Raw genomic sequence first — 17,340 nt, forward strand, 5'->3', positions numbered from 1 at the left:
AAGAGGATGGTTCATATAATATTTATATTTATTAATTTGAAGAAAACAAATTGGAAATCAGTATAGATCTAAACATTTTCATCCAACAGTCCAGTTTCAAAATATTTTGATAATAAACATATTATCATAATCTTGTATCTGTGTCAAGTGCTGGCTTTTCAATTAAAATCTCTTTGAGATCCTTCGCCCATTCCTGAATCTCGCCACTTGAGAAAAATCCAAATACCACCATTCCAACTACACAGAAAGCTGCACATACATAAAACACGTTCCTCCACTCTTCTGGACTATCCTGTATATATATGATACAAAATAATGTATAACAAAAAGTTAATAATACAAACAATAAACAAAATATTTAAAAAAATATGTCAACATTAATTTCATTGCATCTAGTGTGGTCATAGGGCAGAGACAACTACAAATAATATAACCATTATATAGATAATACATTGTAAGCTTTAATGATTTTGCATTACACTACCATGTTTTTGTCTATACTAAGCCACTGTACCATACAGTTCAGGTGTATAAAATTGAGAATAAAAATGAGGAATGGATCAAAAAGACAACAACCCGCCCAAAGTGCGGGGAAAAAGCCGAAGGACACCAGTTTTTAATACAGTGAGAATATCCCGCATCTGGAGGCGTCTTTTATAAATGGAAATACAACATAAATTCCTTAATATGTAGAAAACACAAACAAATTATGTATTAAGTTGGAACAGACTACCGGTATACAATTGTATGCTCATTAAACCTTCAAAGTTGAGTCAGTTTTATTTTATAATTAGTAGAATTAAAAGTGGGCAAACTGGGAGTGAACCTAACAGGTAAACAAAAAAAATGTTTTGCTTTAATTGTTATCCTGTTACCACTCTTCTATGTTGAGCAAGGTGTATTATGTATATTTCTATTTTGCGTACCAAATTATTTTGCTGTCCTCTTCAAGGTTTACGTTTAAACTATGTCTCCGTTTTCTTTAAGAATTAGAGACAATGCTTTAGATTATAACAACTTAAGTTTCATTGTTTAGGTGTTAATTTCCGGATAAAAATATGTACATTGTCGGAAAATATATGATTTATTTGCACTCGATGCGAAACAGGGAAAAGCTGAGCTAGACCCTCTTTTCGACCAGTTTCAAAAGCTTATTTCTTCCGACAATGTACCTAAAAGAAAACCGACGAATTATAACAGAATAAATTAAATTCTTATATGATTTGCATATTTGGGAATACGTTGATATGATTGGTCGAAAGGACTTTCGGTAGTTGATCTTGACGTTGGTTATTTTTCGATAGACGATGTTGACCGAACTTCTTTTCGTAACGAATGTAAACAAGATGGCGGCTATAATAACGATAATAGAAACTTTAATTTCACTGAATGATATGGTACTTATTTGGTGTAAATTCTCAAGCTACTAAGGGGGCCACGCCAGGCACAGTGGTAAAGATATGATACTTACGTTTGATGTTAATGCTCCAGCTACTATAGGGGACACAATGCAAGGCACAGTGATAAAGATATGATACTTACGTTCGTGTTAAGGCTCCTACTACTATAGGGGACACAATGCAAGGCACAGTGATAAAGATATGATACTTACGTTCGTGTTAAGGCTCCTACTACTATAGGGGCCACCATACCAGGCACAGTGGCAAAGGTATGGTATATACGTTTGGTGTTAATGTTCCAGCTACTATAGGGGCCACCATGCCAGGCAGAGTGGCAATGATTTGGTACTTACGTTTGGTGTTAATGCTCCAGCTACTATAGGGGACACAATGCAAGGCACAGTGATAAAGATATGGTACTAATGTTTGGTGTTAATGCTCCTACTACTATAGGGGCCATCATACCAGGCACAATGGCAATGGCATGGTACATACGTTTGGTGTTAATGCTCCAGCTACTATAGGGGCCACCATGCCAGGCAGAGTGGCAATGATATGGTACTTACGTTTGGTGTTAATGCTCAAGCTACTATAGGGGCCACCTTACCAGGCACAGTGGCAAATATATGGTACTAATGTTTGGTGTTAATGCTCCAGATACTATAGGGGCCACAATACCAGGCACAATGGCAACGGCATGGTACATACGTTTGGTGTTAATGCTCCAGCTAATATAGGGGCCACCATGCTAGGCAGAGTGTCAATGATATGGTACTTACGTTTGGTGTTAATGCTCCAGCTACTATAGGGGCCACCATGCCAGGCACAGTAGCAATGATATGGTACTTACGTTTGTTGTTAATGCTCAAGCTAATGTAGGGACCACCATGCCAGGCACAGTGGCAATGGTATGGTACTTACATTTGGTGTTAATGTTCCAGCCACTATAAGGGCCACCATGTAAGGCACAGTGGCAATAATATGATACTTAAGTTTGGTGACAAGGCTCCTGCTACTTTGAGGGCCACCATACCAGGCACAGTGGCAACAACATGGCACTTACGTATGGTGATAATGCTCCAGCTACTATAGGGGCCACCATGCCAGGCACAGTGACAATGGTACGGTACTTACGTTTGGTGTTAATGCTCCAGCTACTTTAGGGACCACCAGGCACAGTGGCAATGATATGGTGCAGTTACCTATAGTTGTGAATGTCTTTGTCATGTTGGTCTCTTGTGGACAGTTATCTGATTGGCAATCATACCACATCTTCTTTTTTATACTTATGTTTGGTGTTAAGGTTCCAGCTACTATAGGGGCCACCATGACGAACACAGTGGCAAATATAGTGTACATATACTTCCGTTTGGTGTTAATGCTCCATCTTCTATAGGGGTCACCATGCTAGGAATAGTGGCAATGGTATGGTACTTACGTTTGGTGTCATTGCTCGAACTACTGCCACCATACCAGGTGTTAAGGCTCCTGCTAGTCTACTATAAGGGCCATTATATCAGACACAGTGGCACTACATGGTAATTACGTTTGGTGGCAATGCTCTAGCTACTATAGGGGCCACCATGCCAGGCACAGTGACAATGGTACGGTACTTAGGTTTGGTGTTAATGCTCCAGCTAATTTAGGGCCCACCATGCCAGGCACAGTGGCAATGCTATGGTGCGGTGACTTATAGTTGTTAACGTTTGTGTCATGTTGGTCTCTTGTGGACAGTTGTCTAATTGGCAATCGTACCACATCTTCTTTTTTATACTTACGTATGGTGAAAATACTCCAGCTACTATAGGGGCCACCATGCCAGGCACAGTGACAATGATATGGTACTTACGTTTGGTGTTAATGCTCCAGCTACTATAGGGGCTAACATGCCAGGCACAGTGGCAAACGTATTAGTTATACCAAACAATACACCAGCATATCTGATAATAAAAATTAAGTATAACTGAAATGTTAACTATTGAAGGAATATTATTTCAAACTTACATTCAAAAAGACCCAACCAAACAACCTCTTTCTAGCACCGGTTAGAGCGGAATTCTTTGCAAAATTTGGTTTACTATCAATATTAAACTTATAGCTTTTCATGCATTTTCAGAACCTAACATAAAAAAGTGCAAACATCATATTGAGTTTAAGCTTGCACGATGGAGTTTGATACACTTTGTTTATTAAAGGATTTTGTTTTTAGAACTGAGAATTTAACATAAAAATTGTGAGGGAGTACAGAAACCCCTGATTTGTATTTATGAAAGTTTAAAATTTGTTTCGACTGCAAACGTTAGAAAAACCACAGAATTATTTTGCAATTTGACTGTGATTTTCTATTTATAATTAGCATGCAAATAAAAGTTAAGCAAGCAATATTAAACACACAAATTTTGATTTTGATGTGTGGTGTTTGGTGTTTTAACGCCACTTTTGAGCACCGCATTTATGCTATTTTGTGGTGGCCAGTTTTAATTAGCGTAGGAAAGCCTGAGTGCTAGGAGAAAACCAACAACATTCGATAGGAAAACTGACAATCCTAGTCAATTAAGATTGGAGTCGAGTGTGCACCTTTTAAGGTGTTAAGGAGGAAATGCTAAAATGAATTCAAACATTAACAGTATTACACTCAGTGGTGAGAAGTAGAACTACATGTGGTGGTATACCTCAATGAGACAGCAATTCAACAAAAAGAACATACCAAATGACAAAGATTAATGTACAACTTACTTTGGGCCAAAGTCTACATGGTTAACGACGTATCCAGCCCTATGAACATGATGAAATCCGGTAAACATAACAGCTATCGAGAGAAAAGCAACAGCTATATTACGCTGATCACATGACACAAAGCCTGTACCAATCAAAAAGGCGCCTGATCCGATAAACGCTGAAACAACATATTATATTTACATAATATTGAATATGGTATGATTGTATATATGAGACATTTGCCGAAATATAACCAAGGGTAGTTCAAAGTCATAAGTCGAAAACAAACTAACAACGCCATGACTAAAAAATAAAAAGACATCCCGTTTATCAGTTAACTAGGGTTCGGTCGGGAGTCCCTCAATTATTTATACTATAATTATTTACAGCCATTTGTCTCTATTGTTTGCCTATTATTCTGTATTAATAATGTTTTGTCCGGTATTCACTATTTTTTTTTGTATATTTTTGCACCCCAATATTTTCTTTTTTTATGTATATTTAAACACCCCGATAGTCTGTACATGTTTACTTTATATTATTGTCCTTTTTTTTCTTTATTCTTATTACGTTTTGGTCCATAATTCTATATATTCTTTAAACCCAATCTAGACAATCATTAATGGGCAATTAAGGTAGAGTAGCGTTTTAAATTGTGAACTCAAGGTTTGAATATAACGCAAAATTGTAATTTAAAACAAATACATGTATATCATAATATATATAAGGTGTAATACCTACGCTGCACCATAATCGTCTTGTCGCTGTAGTAGATAATAACTGTTTCGATCGCATCAGATCTGCTATTAATCCTACCCCTAAGCCTGACACAGCTTGACACACATATGGTATAGCAGATAACACTCCATTCTATAATTTAATAAATAAAATGTATCGAGTCATCAGCTTTTAAATTGTAAGGTCTTGAAAAAAGGAACCATTTCACAAAAGTTGAATTGGACTTCTATTGACATCTAAAGACACAATAAAATAAAAAAGTACAAAATTTTTATCCCATATAAATGTAAAAAAAACTTACACTTTTGATGTTAAACTTCAGGACTGCTTTCATGAATGCAGGCAAACTTGTTAGCAGAGTATAATTTATCCAGTTATTACAGACATGCGCAGTTATACAAGCAATAACGGCTGGTGACTTCGCTATTGCAACCCATGGGACTGTTGATGACTAGAATAAATGGATGTTTATTATAAAATAACACAAATACATGACGTCAGAAAACTCGAAATAGAAGTTCATAAACCAACCATTTAGTCTTAGATGCATGTTTTTTTTTCTTCATTAGTTGCTAGTGGTTATGAACCAACTGTCAGAAACTGCGAATATCCTCTGTACCTTGTGTCTTTTTGTTGTTGGTATAAACAAGTACCCGACCACGTCCACTTTATGTTTTTGTTAGTTTTATTTCAACCGTAATGTATAGGTCGCTCTTATATTGTACTGTAACACCACTGTCCCATGTTAGAGGGTGGGTTGGGCACTGCTGACATGTTCCCACCCCATTCTGAATGTGTCTGTCCCAAAGGAGAAGCCTGCAATTTAGTGAATGTCCTATTTGCTGTATATTATATTCAATTTTTGCTTATTGTTATTTAACATAAATAAGGCCGTTATTTTTTTTTTAAATTGTTTTGTATTAGTTTTTTGTAAATTCGGAACCTTTAGAGCTAGTTATGCAGTATTGGTTTGCTCATTGTTGAAGGCCAAACGGTGACCTGTAGTTGGTAATGGTTTTGGCATTTGGTTTCTGAGGAGAGTTGTCCTATTGGCAATCTTAACGTCAATTTTGTGTTTACATTTGATATGGGGTTGTTTTAAAAAAAGTTTTGTTACTTTTGCTCGCACCTTGTCAAAAATATCACATTGGCCTTGTCCGCAAATTATCAAAAAATATCATAGGGACCTAATATATACTATGCTATGGTTCCGAAGCTATGGATGCGAATGGGAGCTTACAGAATAGAGAAAAAGGGCAAAATTTATAAAGAATGGAGAATATGGACAAAAAATGAATAGAGAAAAAAGAGGTTCTAAACTATAAGTAATGAAATGACAACAAAGTAGGGGTTAGCGGACATTTATTTCTATTGACACCAAATGGATAATTATATCTAATTCATCCAATCTAAAGTTTTCTTTGTATTCATTCGTCTATATGTCTTTTAATTCTAGTTTATACTGTTATATGCGTTTCTCCGTCTCATGCTTTTGATCTTTTTAATAGTTAAATTCACTTACTCTTTTTGTGTTGTCATATTCTATGCTATTATTTATATAGTCTCGTTCTGCTTTACTGATCCAGGGATGGTTTGATGGTGTATCGCAAACAAGTACAAACCATGCAACAACCCATATACAGGCTAAACCACCTATAATTTAAAAAAAAAAGTACAGCCTGGTTGAAGACCATAGTTATTACAACAACCCATAAACAGGCTATACCACCTATAATTGAAAAACAAGTACAGCTCAGACCATACGACAACCCATATACAGGCTAAACCACCTATAACAGAAAAAACATGTACAGCCAAGACTATACACACTGTAACGTGCTTCACTCTGATGAAGACATTCTTCAAAGATCTTATTTTGCATTTCATAGGCAGATCAGCAAGTTTAGCAAAACCATCAAAAATAAAATATCAAAGAGGGACTAACTTCTATCCTACCATTGATTCATTTATGTTCATGGGTACTAATTTTCGTGTATTGAGGAAAAATTGCATTTTCGTGCATATTTTTCAAAAGTTTACACAAAAAAGGTGTGTAAAGAAAAACTAATCGGTTTTCAAAAATAACACATCAAACCACCTTATACATGTAGCATTAATGAGTCGACCAATTATTGGCAAATTATTGAGCCACTACTATTCAAAAACTCTCACTGTAGTACTTACCAGTAATATAAAATATAGACCCCCATCCATTATCAAAGCCGTATTCACATAAGTACCCGGATGAGGCAAATGTTCCTACGTTACCAAACATGGTTCCTGCAAATTGCACAATAGTTTAAATACATTTACAACTTAAAATGCTGAAGTACTCAACATCGAATGACCACAAGTTCTACGTATTTATCATGTTCATTACTCGGTTAAAAACCCAAAACGAAAGAAACATTATTAAAATCTAGGTGAAAGTAATATATCGGAAAGCCCTCACGGTCACCCACTGTAAAAACAGTATAATATAAAAAAAATCCGAATACTAAAGTCATTTCGGTGTTAAGGTCCATACACATAAAATAAACTTGATGTTTTTCCTCATTGTAGGAAATTGTGGTTTAAACCTGATTTTATAGCTAGCTAAACCTCTCACGTGTATGCCAGTCGTAAAGAATCATATTCCAAACATTAAAATAAGCATAACTACATGTTATAATCATGAGCACAACTAATAGTTTAGTTAAATTCGAAATAATTTCTTCTCGGTCAGTTTAAGAAAAAAAAACGGTTTTCAAAAGTATACGTCCGGTTCAAATGCAAGTAAATATAGTAAAATAGTATATTTATATCAGTTTGTATGAAATCAAATTCATTCCATACGACACAAGATCAAGATGAATTTGTTTGGGGGTCAGGTGAATGACGTATCCGGTTTCGGAAGTTTCTCGCTGCATATACGACCCATTGATGGCCTGTGTGCTGTTTTTTCCTTTAAATTGTACTGTACACAAACTATTTGAAAATTATAACATAGATCTACCCAAGTTCTTAAATTGTAAGAAGATTAATTTTTACACATAATTTTAATCTAGTATGAATAGGGAGTTTTCTGTACTGACCTAGATAAGAAACGGTGACTAGTTTGCTACGTTCCAAAGGAGGTGCCCATCGCCCCCACATAGACTGCATTGCTGGGAAAGAAACTCCCTGGAAACAAATAAAATATTTTGATACGATAACGAGGTTTCTAGCAATACTACAGATTTGATTATTTTACCCGCGTGTTACGAATATTACTTTTTTATTTATTTTTTTTATTTTTTTTCATCTGAAAACGAAAATATATACAAACGACTATCCTTTGATCACTTGGATTTATTTGCAGAACAAACTGTATAAAACACAAGACAGACGTACGATACTAAAAATGAAAGTCTCTTAACTCATGATCGAAAACAATTATCTATAAAAAAATAAAAAGGAGTTGATCTTAAGTGCTCCAGATGTGAATGTAGAAAGTGCATTGTGAGAAAGAGACATATTCACAACTATCCGAATTCCAACTTTAGTATTTCTGTGATTTTATTTTTTACACGATAAACTAAATATAGAGATGTGATATATTTGTCAATTAAACAATTACCTAACAGAGACAAATGAAGCGGATTTGTATTTTGTATGGTTGTAGTTCGAACAGTTTGTGAATGTCTCACTTTTTTGAGTGTATCTAACGACTCGTTCTTACGGTTTGTTCGCTTCATTTTTTCTCTGTTAGGTACATTTGTAGTTTTTAAATTGGAAATCATATCACATCTCTATATTTTGTTTCTCGTGTAAAAATAAAATTACAAAAATACTGAACTCCGAGGAAAATTCCAAACGTAGAAAATGGTGGATTACACATGGTTTTATAGCGCTAAACCTCTCATTTGTACGACAGTCGCATAAAATTTGTGTTGTTCATAACTGTCTTTTGATACATCTGAATGTTTTGTACTTTTTAGAAAAAGTGATGATTTGGCCTGAGTAATTAGGACAAGGGTTTATATTTAAACGTTGACTTTTTTTTGTCGTTTTGTCATTTTTGTTGTTGTTTTTTTTCGGAATTAAGCTATGACTTGTCCATACTACCATACATAGTAGGGTCTGTGATGGTGAATCTGTATTCATTTGAACAAGATATATGTTAACAGGTTATTCGTCTTTTTATTTGACCTTGATGTCCTACTAGTTAGGATTTTCTGTTTCTCTATAGCATAGGATATCGTTTTGTTAATGGAAATGAAAGAATGAATTGTATCGGTTTCTGACACAAAATAACTAAGCGTACATGAAAACGACAAAAGAATAGAAACATCGCGTTTTTTTGCTATTCTTTATATCAAAGTCCCAATACAGTCATCAACATGGAGCATAAAGTTTCACCTCACTGTAATACCAAGACGACCATACCCTTAAAATGCAAAGGCTAAAGGAGTTCATATTGTTTATTGATATTTACATGAGGTAGATTCTGCGTATAATGCTTTTCTCTCTCACCCGAACTTAATATTAATAGTTTGTCAAAAAGTTTCAGATATCTCAAATCACATATCTTACCGTTGCTAATCCAAGCAGAACTCGGAGAACGTAAACCAGGATAACTGATACTCTTGCGCACGCAGGCATCACCAGTGTACACACGCATGCTACTGCCATAGCGGTACCAAATACTCGTCGTCCACCAAATCTGTCGGACAAATAGCCACCAGGAATTTGAGTAACAATATACCCATAGAAAAATGAAGCAAGAAGGGTCGATTGGATTTGTTTTTCCCATTCAAACTCAGCATGCTGCAATGGTCAATACAAATATGAATTCAGTATGCACTTGTGAAAAAAAGTTGTAAAACGCAAGTTAACTCTAAATTGTTTGCTTCAATAGGGCTGGTTTTTGGTTTGAAGTATATAAAATAATTGAAAAAAATACAATATGTAGCCATGGCTTCCATTTCAATATCTATAAATTAGAATATTTTTCAGTACTCCAATGAATTCTGTTGTAGTATGTCTATTTTGGGTACTGACATAATGTAAAGGTGTACTTCATCTTGGATTTCATGTTCAAATTCGCCTTTTTAGAATCTAAAGGATTATAAATAATCTTATTGTTCACCAAAATGAAAATAACGTCACGTCATTGGTTGAACTTCAATTGTTAAGAACGTTTTAAACCAATCATAATGGTTTTGGTGTACGCTTTTTAAAATGTTACCGAGAATGTATGAGATTTTAAAACGGCGAATTGATAATGATTGATTTCTGTTTGTAGAACGTCGTGTGGCAAATATCTCACCCATAGTTAAGACGATAACAAAGTAACACCTGTAAGAGGGTTGATTGTGGTGAATTGTAGGAGATTGCTCTGCTTATAAAGAGCATTTATTTGATAAAGACTAATATTACATCTACAAACTGGCCACGGAATGGCAGGTCAAACAGGTCTTGAAAACGAAATTGACATTCAAAAGTACTAAACGGTACAACTTGGAGATATGTTTTGAGCGAAAAACGGGACTGGCGTTAAAGGTTATTGTGACAAATTTTCCCCTTAAATTTCACTTATTTTTTTATGAGAAGATAAGTTTTTAAAACGTAAAGTCTAAAGTTCCTTACAAAACAATCTGCTAATACCTAATAACTATAATTGATTACCTGATTAAAAATTTCTCTTTCCGCAGCTTTGCCTGAACATGTAGATGACGTTTCATTGATATAACTGATGTTGTTCGATGATGACGAATTCAAAGATTTTACCATACAAACTATAGCAACACTAAAGTTCACACGTAATGCATAGACAAAAACAAAACCGAAGAATCCGGTAAACGCTAAAATCCAACGCTGTGAACAGCAACACGGTGCATCTGAAAAATAAATTAAATTATGGTCTTGTAGATATTCAAGAAATACTTTCTTAATTAAAACTTACTTTAGAATCATATTCAAAACAGTGTGGTCCTGGCCATTGATTGACGACCTAAATTATCCCATTGACTGTGACAGATTAGGTGAACGTTTGTCGGTTAGAATCAGTGCTCACTATGTACTTGTTAAAGACACTGAATCTGTGGGGTCACCAAAGGTTCTCATTACCTAAATAAAGCAATTCGAAAAACGAATCCGGAATAATACGATGTGTTGATTTATACCAATAATATAAATCAAAACATAAAGGTTTTTCCTGAGTAATAGTTATACACCGAGGGAAAGGGGTGTATCATCGGGATAAGAAACCCCGTCGGCCGGAGGGGTTTCTTATCCAGACACGCCGTATCCCGAGGTGTATAATTAACTTACACCCCATTCTTAACTTATTTAATATTGTTAACATAAATTATTAAAAATAAAAGCAATATCAAACCATGATTTATAAGATTGTTATATTTTATTACATGAAACCTCACTTGTAATTTTTTTTTAGGTTATCTTCGCTCAAACTTTGACAAGTGAGTATATTTTACAAATGTCAAGTTATTTTTTTTTGCATATTCCAATTACATCCACGGTTCAATATGGACCAGCAGGTAAAGGTTGACCGTATTGTGTATTCCTTTTACAATCAGAAAATACGTCATGGTCCTTGTATGCAGTTGTCAATATGGAAGGGTAGGAGACGGACGACTTTTTTTTGGCAAGCGTTGGATTTTGTAGAAGAGACTAGAGATAAAGGCAATATTATAACCCAAAGTGCTTACGTGTATCAGTTTAATAAAGGTAATCATAACTATATTTTTTTATCTTGCGGTTTTGTACATGTAGGAACAAACCCCCTATTGTCGAGAAAAAGTAACCATTCATATTCGGAACTACAAAGGGATAAGTGTGTCTTCAATGGAAACCGAACTACCAGACACGCTCAGTACAAAAAAACACAGATTTAATATTTCGTAAATCTCTCTTTTTGGGTCAGGGGCTGATCCATCTGGGGGTTATTAACTCAACAGAAATGGGGTGGGTTTCCAATACATCGATCTTTTAAATCGGTTCAAAACAGCGGAACCCTACCCCGAATCGGTCATTGTATAACGATTTAGAACCCCCTTTTTAAAACAAAAAGATCAATGCTTTAGAATAGAAACAAATGACTGGAATAAAAAAATATTACTTTCAACACAGGATTATTTTTGTCTGCAAAATAGATGCTTATTATTTTTTTTGCAATTGGAATTTCTTAAAATGTTTTTGTTTTTATATCTTGAAACAATTTGTAGTGAACACTATTGATAATTTCTTATGTTCATGCTATTCAAAGAATAATCAATTATTATTGTTACGGATAACAATGGACTTCCAGAAACCCCGCTCGTTACAGCCTGTGATCAAATTCCATTGGTATAAACCAGAATAACAGACTATTGGTCATATTGTATTATATATGTTTATTATTTACAAATTGTCTACTTCATTTTCTTTAATATTATATCAATCAACTAAATCAAAATCAATCATATTATGTACTTTGTTTAACCTATTTTGAATTTACTTTACATTATGTTTGAAAATTGTATTATAATTATTCTGCTCATTCTGGGCGCCGTGATTGGCAAATAAAATATTTGTTTGTTTGTTGTTTTGGTATTCGTAACGGTTCATTCTGGCTATTCCTACATTTTGAATTTTATAGGTAAAATAGTAAAATCTTATGTAGGAGTTCCCAGAATTTGTATGTAAACAATCAGATTATGTAGGATTATATTGTAACAACACTTAACTAATTATTTAAGGTAAATCCAGGTAATTCTTGTGGAAAATAAAGAAAAAGAACATAAATTATATAACAATATTAAAATTCATTCAATATTTCAATATTTTATATATAAATTTGTTAAAAGCAAATTTGTGGTAAATAATATTCAAAAACACAAAATGAATTTATAGGCTCAATGTGATTTACAAGTATTTGAAATTATATAAAAGTACATTTGTAAATGATATCAATTGAAATATAAAGTTATCTATATTGTAGTAATTTTTCTTTGAAATAAAGCACTAATAAATAAGAAATAAATTTTGAGTTACACTACATACTCATTGAAATAAAGCACCAAAAGTACATTAAATTGACATTAAAGCAGAGCATTTATACAGTAAAAAATTTCATTTGCTGAACATTCATTCAGACTTTGTTTGCACATAAGAATAAACAAAGTCTGAATGAATGTTCAGCAAATGAGAAGCAGCATCTACATACTAGATCGGCACACTTTCATCATTCTGTAACCTTGTTTTCAATGTTTGAATACAAAAATTGGAAAATGTGGTATATTTCAATACGCGACAACTCTCCACATGAGACCAAAATGACACAGAAATTGACAACTATAGGTCACCGAATGGCCTTCAACAATGAACAAAGCCAATACCGCATAGTCAGCTCAAAGACCCCGAAGTGACAAATAGAAATACATCTCACAAAAACACCAAGTGGACGTGGACGAGTACTAATACATCCCCACAACAAGACAACAATTTGTACAGATCTGAGAGTACTCGCAGTTAGTGACAGCTAGTTTAAATCCGATAACAACTAATAAAAAAATGCATCCATCTCAGACTAAAATATCAAGCTGTTCACATCTGACATCCTATGGATTTAGAAAAAAAACCCTCACAAAGTCTGTCATCTATTTCCCTGTATATTTTCTCCTTCTTGGACCATGTTTACCACCAATTCTTTAATGCTTAGTGTGAAGCAAGAGCAAGGAAGGCTTCTTCTTGACTCAACAACTTGATCATGCTAAAGATGTTTGGGTGTGGTGCATTGGCTAACTTCTTTAATTTATTATGTCAACCTTCTAAATGATTTGTTGTTAAAAAATAATTTTTTATTCAAATAATGAAACCATTCAAATCTTTGAAGCTTAAGTTGAAATTGGTGGGTACTATTAAATGCTTTAACTACCTTTTCTTTTTTAATGATTTTATTTTCAAGAAATTCCATTTTAGAAACATTTTTTCATAAAACTTGATATTGGTTTTCCAACTACCAAAAAATAAGCCACATTTTTTACATAAATTTCAAAAAAATAGTTATTTTATTTAAAATCCACAGTAAAAGTTACCTGGGACCTAATTAGAGACTAATGATTAAAACAACATATCTTGCAATAACAACATCTATTGTTATTCCACTAATCCCCCATGTAGGAATAGCCCGGCGTATTGCATTTGCGCCGATCTGCATTTCATTTGCGCCGATTTTTTCTTTCATTTGCGCCATTTTTTTTTTCATTTGCGCCGATTTTGTTACAGGTAAATTACAGGTAAAAGATATAAGAAGATGTGGTATGAGTGCCAATTAGTTACATACTTTAAAATCAAGAAGTAAAATGACAAATTATAAATCTATTTTCAGCATTCAAATCCCAAAAAATCTTCAACGGAATACATTCAAATCATTAATCGGTTCTTCGCGGTCGAGTGTTTATAGGCAACACATCTAATATAATAAGATATATTCTTTTCTTGTGATTTCGTCGCTTCTATATTTGGCATAATTGTAGATAACGAAGTCCATCTCTTCTTTGTTTAGCTACGTACTGTATATGGGCTGATGAGGGCATTTCTATAATAGAGTTTGCATTTTAACATACGTAATGACCTGTATTTTCTTGATAACATCTATAAAAAAACATACATGTTTTCTCTTTATACTCTGTCCTTAGTCCATGTAAAAGTATTAACTTACCTGCAAATCCAATTAGGAGAAAATATAAAATCGGCGCAAATGAAAAAATGAAATCGGCGCAAATGAAAGAATGAAAATTTTCAAAATCGGCGCAAATGTCATACGCCCGAATAGCCAGAATAGAAAAATACAAAATGTAGGAATAGCCAGAAGACACCATTCGTAACTATAGATCTGTTCAATTTACACTTGTTTCAAAAATAGAAACTATGAAGTATAACAATAGAACTATGGTGTAAGCGTAATTTTACGGTTACAAGTCAAAAACGCAAGTCACGCGTGGGTAGAAATATCTGTGGTAATAATACACCGGAATGCCCTCTCGGTCATGTACGGTGTCCTTTGAGGGTCCGGATTGGATTTCTTCATGTTTTTATATTCTTTTTTTTTCAGACAATCTTCTCTGTTCGTAAACGTTTGTCCATTATTTCTTTATACTCTATGTTATATTAACACCCTTTTATTTTATATAATTCTATTTTAGGAACTACTAAACTAATGTTGGTCATGAATTCTGCATTTCTTGTCCATTCATTTTTATTTAACATGTGCATTTCTTTAAAATTGCTTATGTCAACTATTTTGCGAGGGTATGGAACAGTATATGTGACAGCCATTACAACTAATGCGGAGTTCACACATTGCCGATTGTTGCTCCCTTTTGAGATCAGACAGCGATACGACACGAAAAGTGAAAAAGTCGGATAATATCCTCAATTATCTGGAATGTCCTATCATTGTCTGACCGCAGTCGTTTATGTTCGTAACAGATTCCAACGGGTTGGGAAGGATACAAATAGTTTGGCGAAGCACCCCGATAGTTAGATGCGTCCCGTAACATTCGGTGGAACTCAGCCGATTTAGTCTAGTCGGATTGCAATCGTGTCTACCAGATAACCTCCAGACAAATTCTGCAGTGTCGGATCAAAATCCTTACTATGTTCTGTGTATTCTGGACGGTGTCCTGTGGAACGGGAATGATCTGTAAAAAAATGTCCTTGCTGTTTTACTGCCGATTGAGTCCAGATTGCTTCTAGATCTTGTCGATTGCGAACCGCTTTTGCCGAAAGCGTTCCGGAACAGTCCCGTTATCAATACGAAATTCGTCAATGATACCCTTATCAGAGTCCCGACAGTTACAGAATACAATACGACTGATACCAGAAAAAAGCTATTTTACACGCGATAGAGCGGACCGTGATATAATTACGTTCCGACAGTACCTGATCATTCTGAGTATGCCGACAATTTTCGAACAGATAACTCCCGTCAGCGTCGGGTGACTGTCTGATCTTTGTCGGATTATATTCGGTAGAATCGGGACGCAGTCGTGACGGACTCGGTCGAACTTTACCAGGCGAAAGATACAAATTGGATTAAAAGCGGATGGAGAACGGGATTATCGGATAAATTCGCTTGGAAACGGTTGAATATCGTTGCTTCCTGGACAATATCTGATTGTTGTCGTGATTGAATTATTTGTTTTTTAAATTTTAATTAAAATTTGAATTTCCATCCACGATTCATAGGATATTGGTCAGAGTTTTGACAAATTGTTATCGGGAATGGTTCTGTCAAGGACGGCAGTAGAAATCGTGAATGTGTGACCCCAGCTAAGACCAGTAATGTCGCGAAATCGATTGAATGGCTTTTTATTTACATGTATGAATTATATTAAAAAAAGGTTTTTACCTGTTTCATTAACCTCTTCAACCTGTTTACCCATTTTGATGTTATTATTAGACTGATAAGTTAAACGTAAAATTATTTAGAAGTAGGGTTATATCTGACGAGATTAGAAACGGTGGAATTGTAAATGAATAGAATTGTCGGCACATATATTATCTTTGTATATCTATTATTAGTACTTAAACTTTCCTCTTTTTCATTGAAGACCTTTTGTTTTTCCTCCTCCAAATTTATCAGACGAGTTGTTCTGATTTTTTTGTATCGCAAAAAGCCGCGTTGATGTTTGGTAAATGATATTGAATATTACATTGTAGAAAAAAACCCTCAACCAACACTTTTCTTTGTAAGTTTTATCTCCTGAAACACTATCTGTCTTTAATCATTCTACTATTTTGCAACAGTACAAATGACAAATACATAAAGGCAATAGTAGTATACCGCTGTTCAAAATTTATAAATCAATTGAGAAAAAAACAAATCCCGGTTACAAACTAAAACTGAGGAAAACACATCAAATATAAGAGGAGAACTACGAAACAACAGAAACACAACATAACAATGTAACACACATAGAAACGAAGTACAATATAACAATAGCCGTTTTCTGACTTGGTAGAGGACATGGTTTTGTTGCATGCCAAACCTCCCGCTTTTATTGCAATGTTTGATATAACATTAAAATGACAAAATAACATGACAGAACTACAATAATAAACACGATGAAAGAGAACATATAGGACAGAGACACTCACAAATAATATCTAACAAAAGATAACAGGTTTAAAATTTAATACGCCAGACGCGTAATAAGTAATGAATGATATAAGGTGACGAATAAAGGGGAACGCTAAATGATATAAACAAAATAAATTGATATGAATTATTACATTGATATTCTTGTTTGAACTCTTTTGTATTTCTTGTAGATTATATTTTACACACCAATCACCAGGGAAAATATGGAAACACTGAACTGCTTCGTACACGAACACCATCATACATAAAAACCGACTATTGGAAAACAACCGCCATACTCATTATTTGGAACGGGTCATTTAAAATGTATGTTGAGCCTGTTTTATGGCTAGTGAAACTGCTCGCTTATATTGC

The 17,340-nt window shown here is 34.3% G+C and overlaps 1 protein-coding gene across 1 annotated transcript; it reads right to left on the minus strand.

Moving 5' to 3' along the window:
* Positions 1 to 94: 94 nt before the first annotated feature.
* On the minus strand, positions 95 to 16,267 carry LOC134692524 (sialin-like). The gene is made up of 11 exons (XM_063552980.1): positions 16,234 to 16,267; positions 10,506 to 10,717; positions 9,411 to 9,644; positions 7,931 to 8,018; positions 7,041 to 7,136; positions 6,379 to 6,509; positions 5,158 to 5,307; positions 4,856 to 4,988; positions 4,137 to 4,296; positions 3,250 to 3,340; positions 95 to 292 (listed from the first exon to the last, which is right to left on the minus strand). Exons 1-11 carry the CDS (start codon positions 16,265 to 16,267, stop codon positions 125 to 127), a joined length of 1,497 nt encoding a protein of 498 aa, XP_063409050.1. The 3' UTR covers positions 95 to 124.
* Between the last annotated feature and the right edge of the window lie 1,073 nt (positions 16,268 to 17,340).

The sequence above is a fragment of the Mytilus trossulus genome, chromosome 12 (genome assembly GCF_036588685.1).
Source record: "Mytilus trossulus isolate FHL-02 chromosome 12, PNRI_Mtr1.1.1.hap1, whole genome shotgun sequence".
In the NCBI taxonomy this organism is placed as follows: Eukaryota; Metazoa; Mollusca; class Bivalvia; order Mytilida; family Mytilidae; genus Mytilus; species Mytilus trossulus.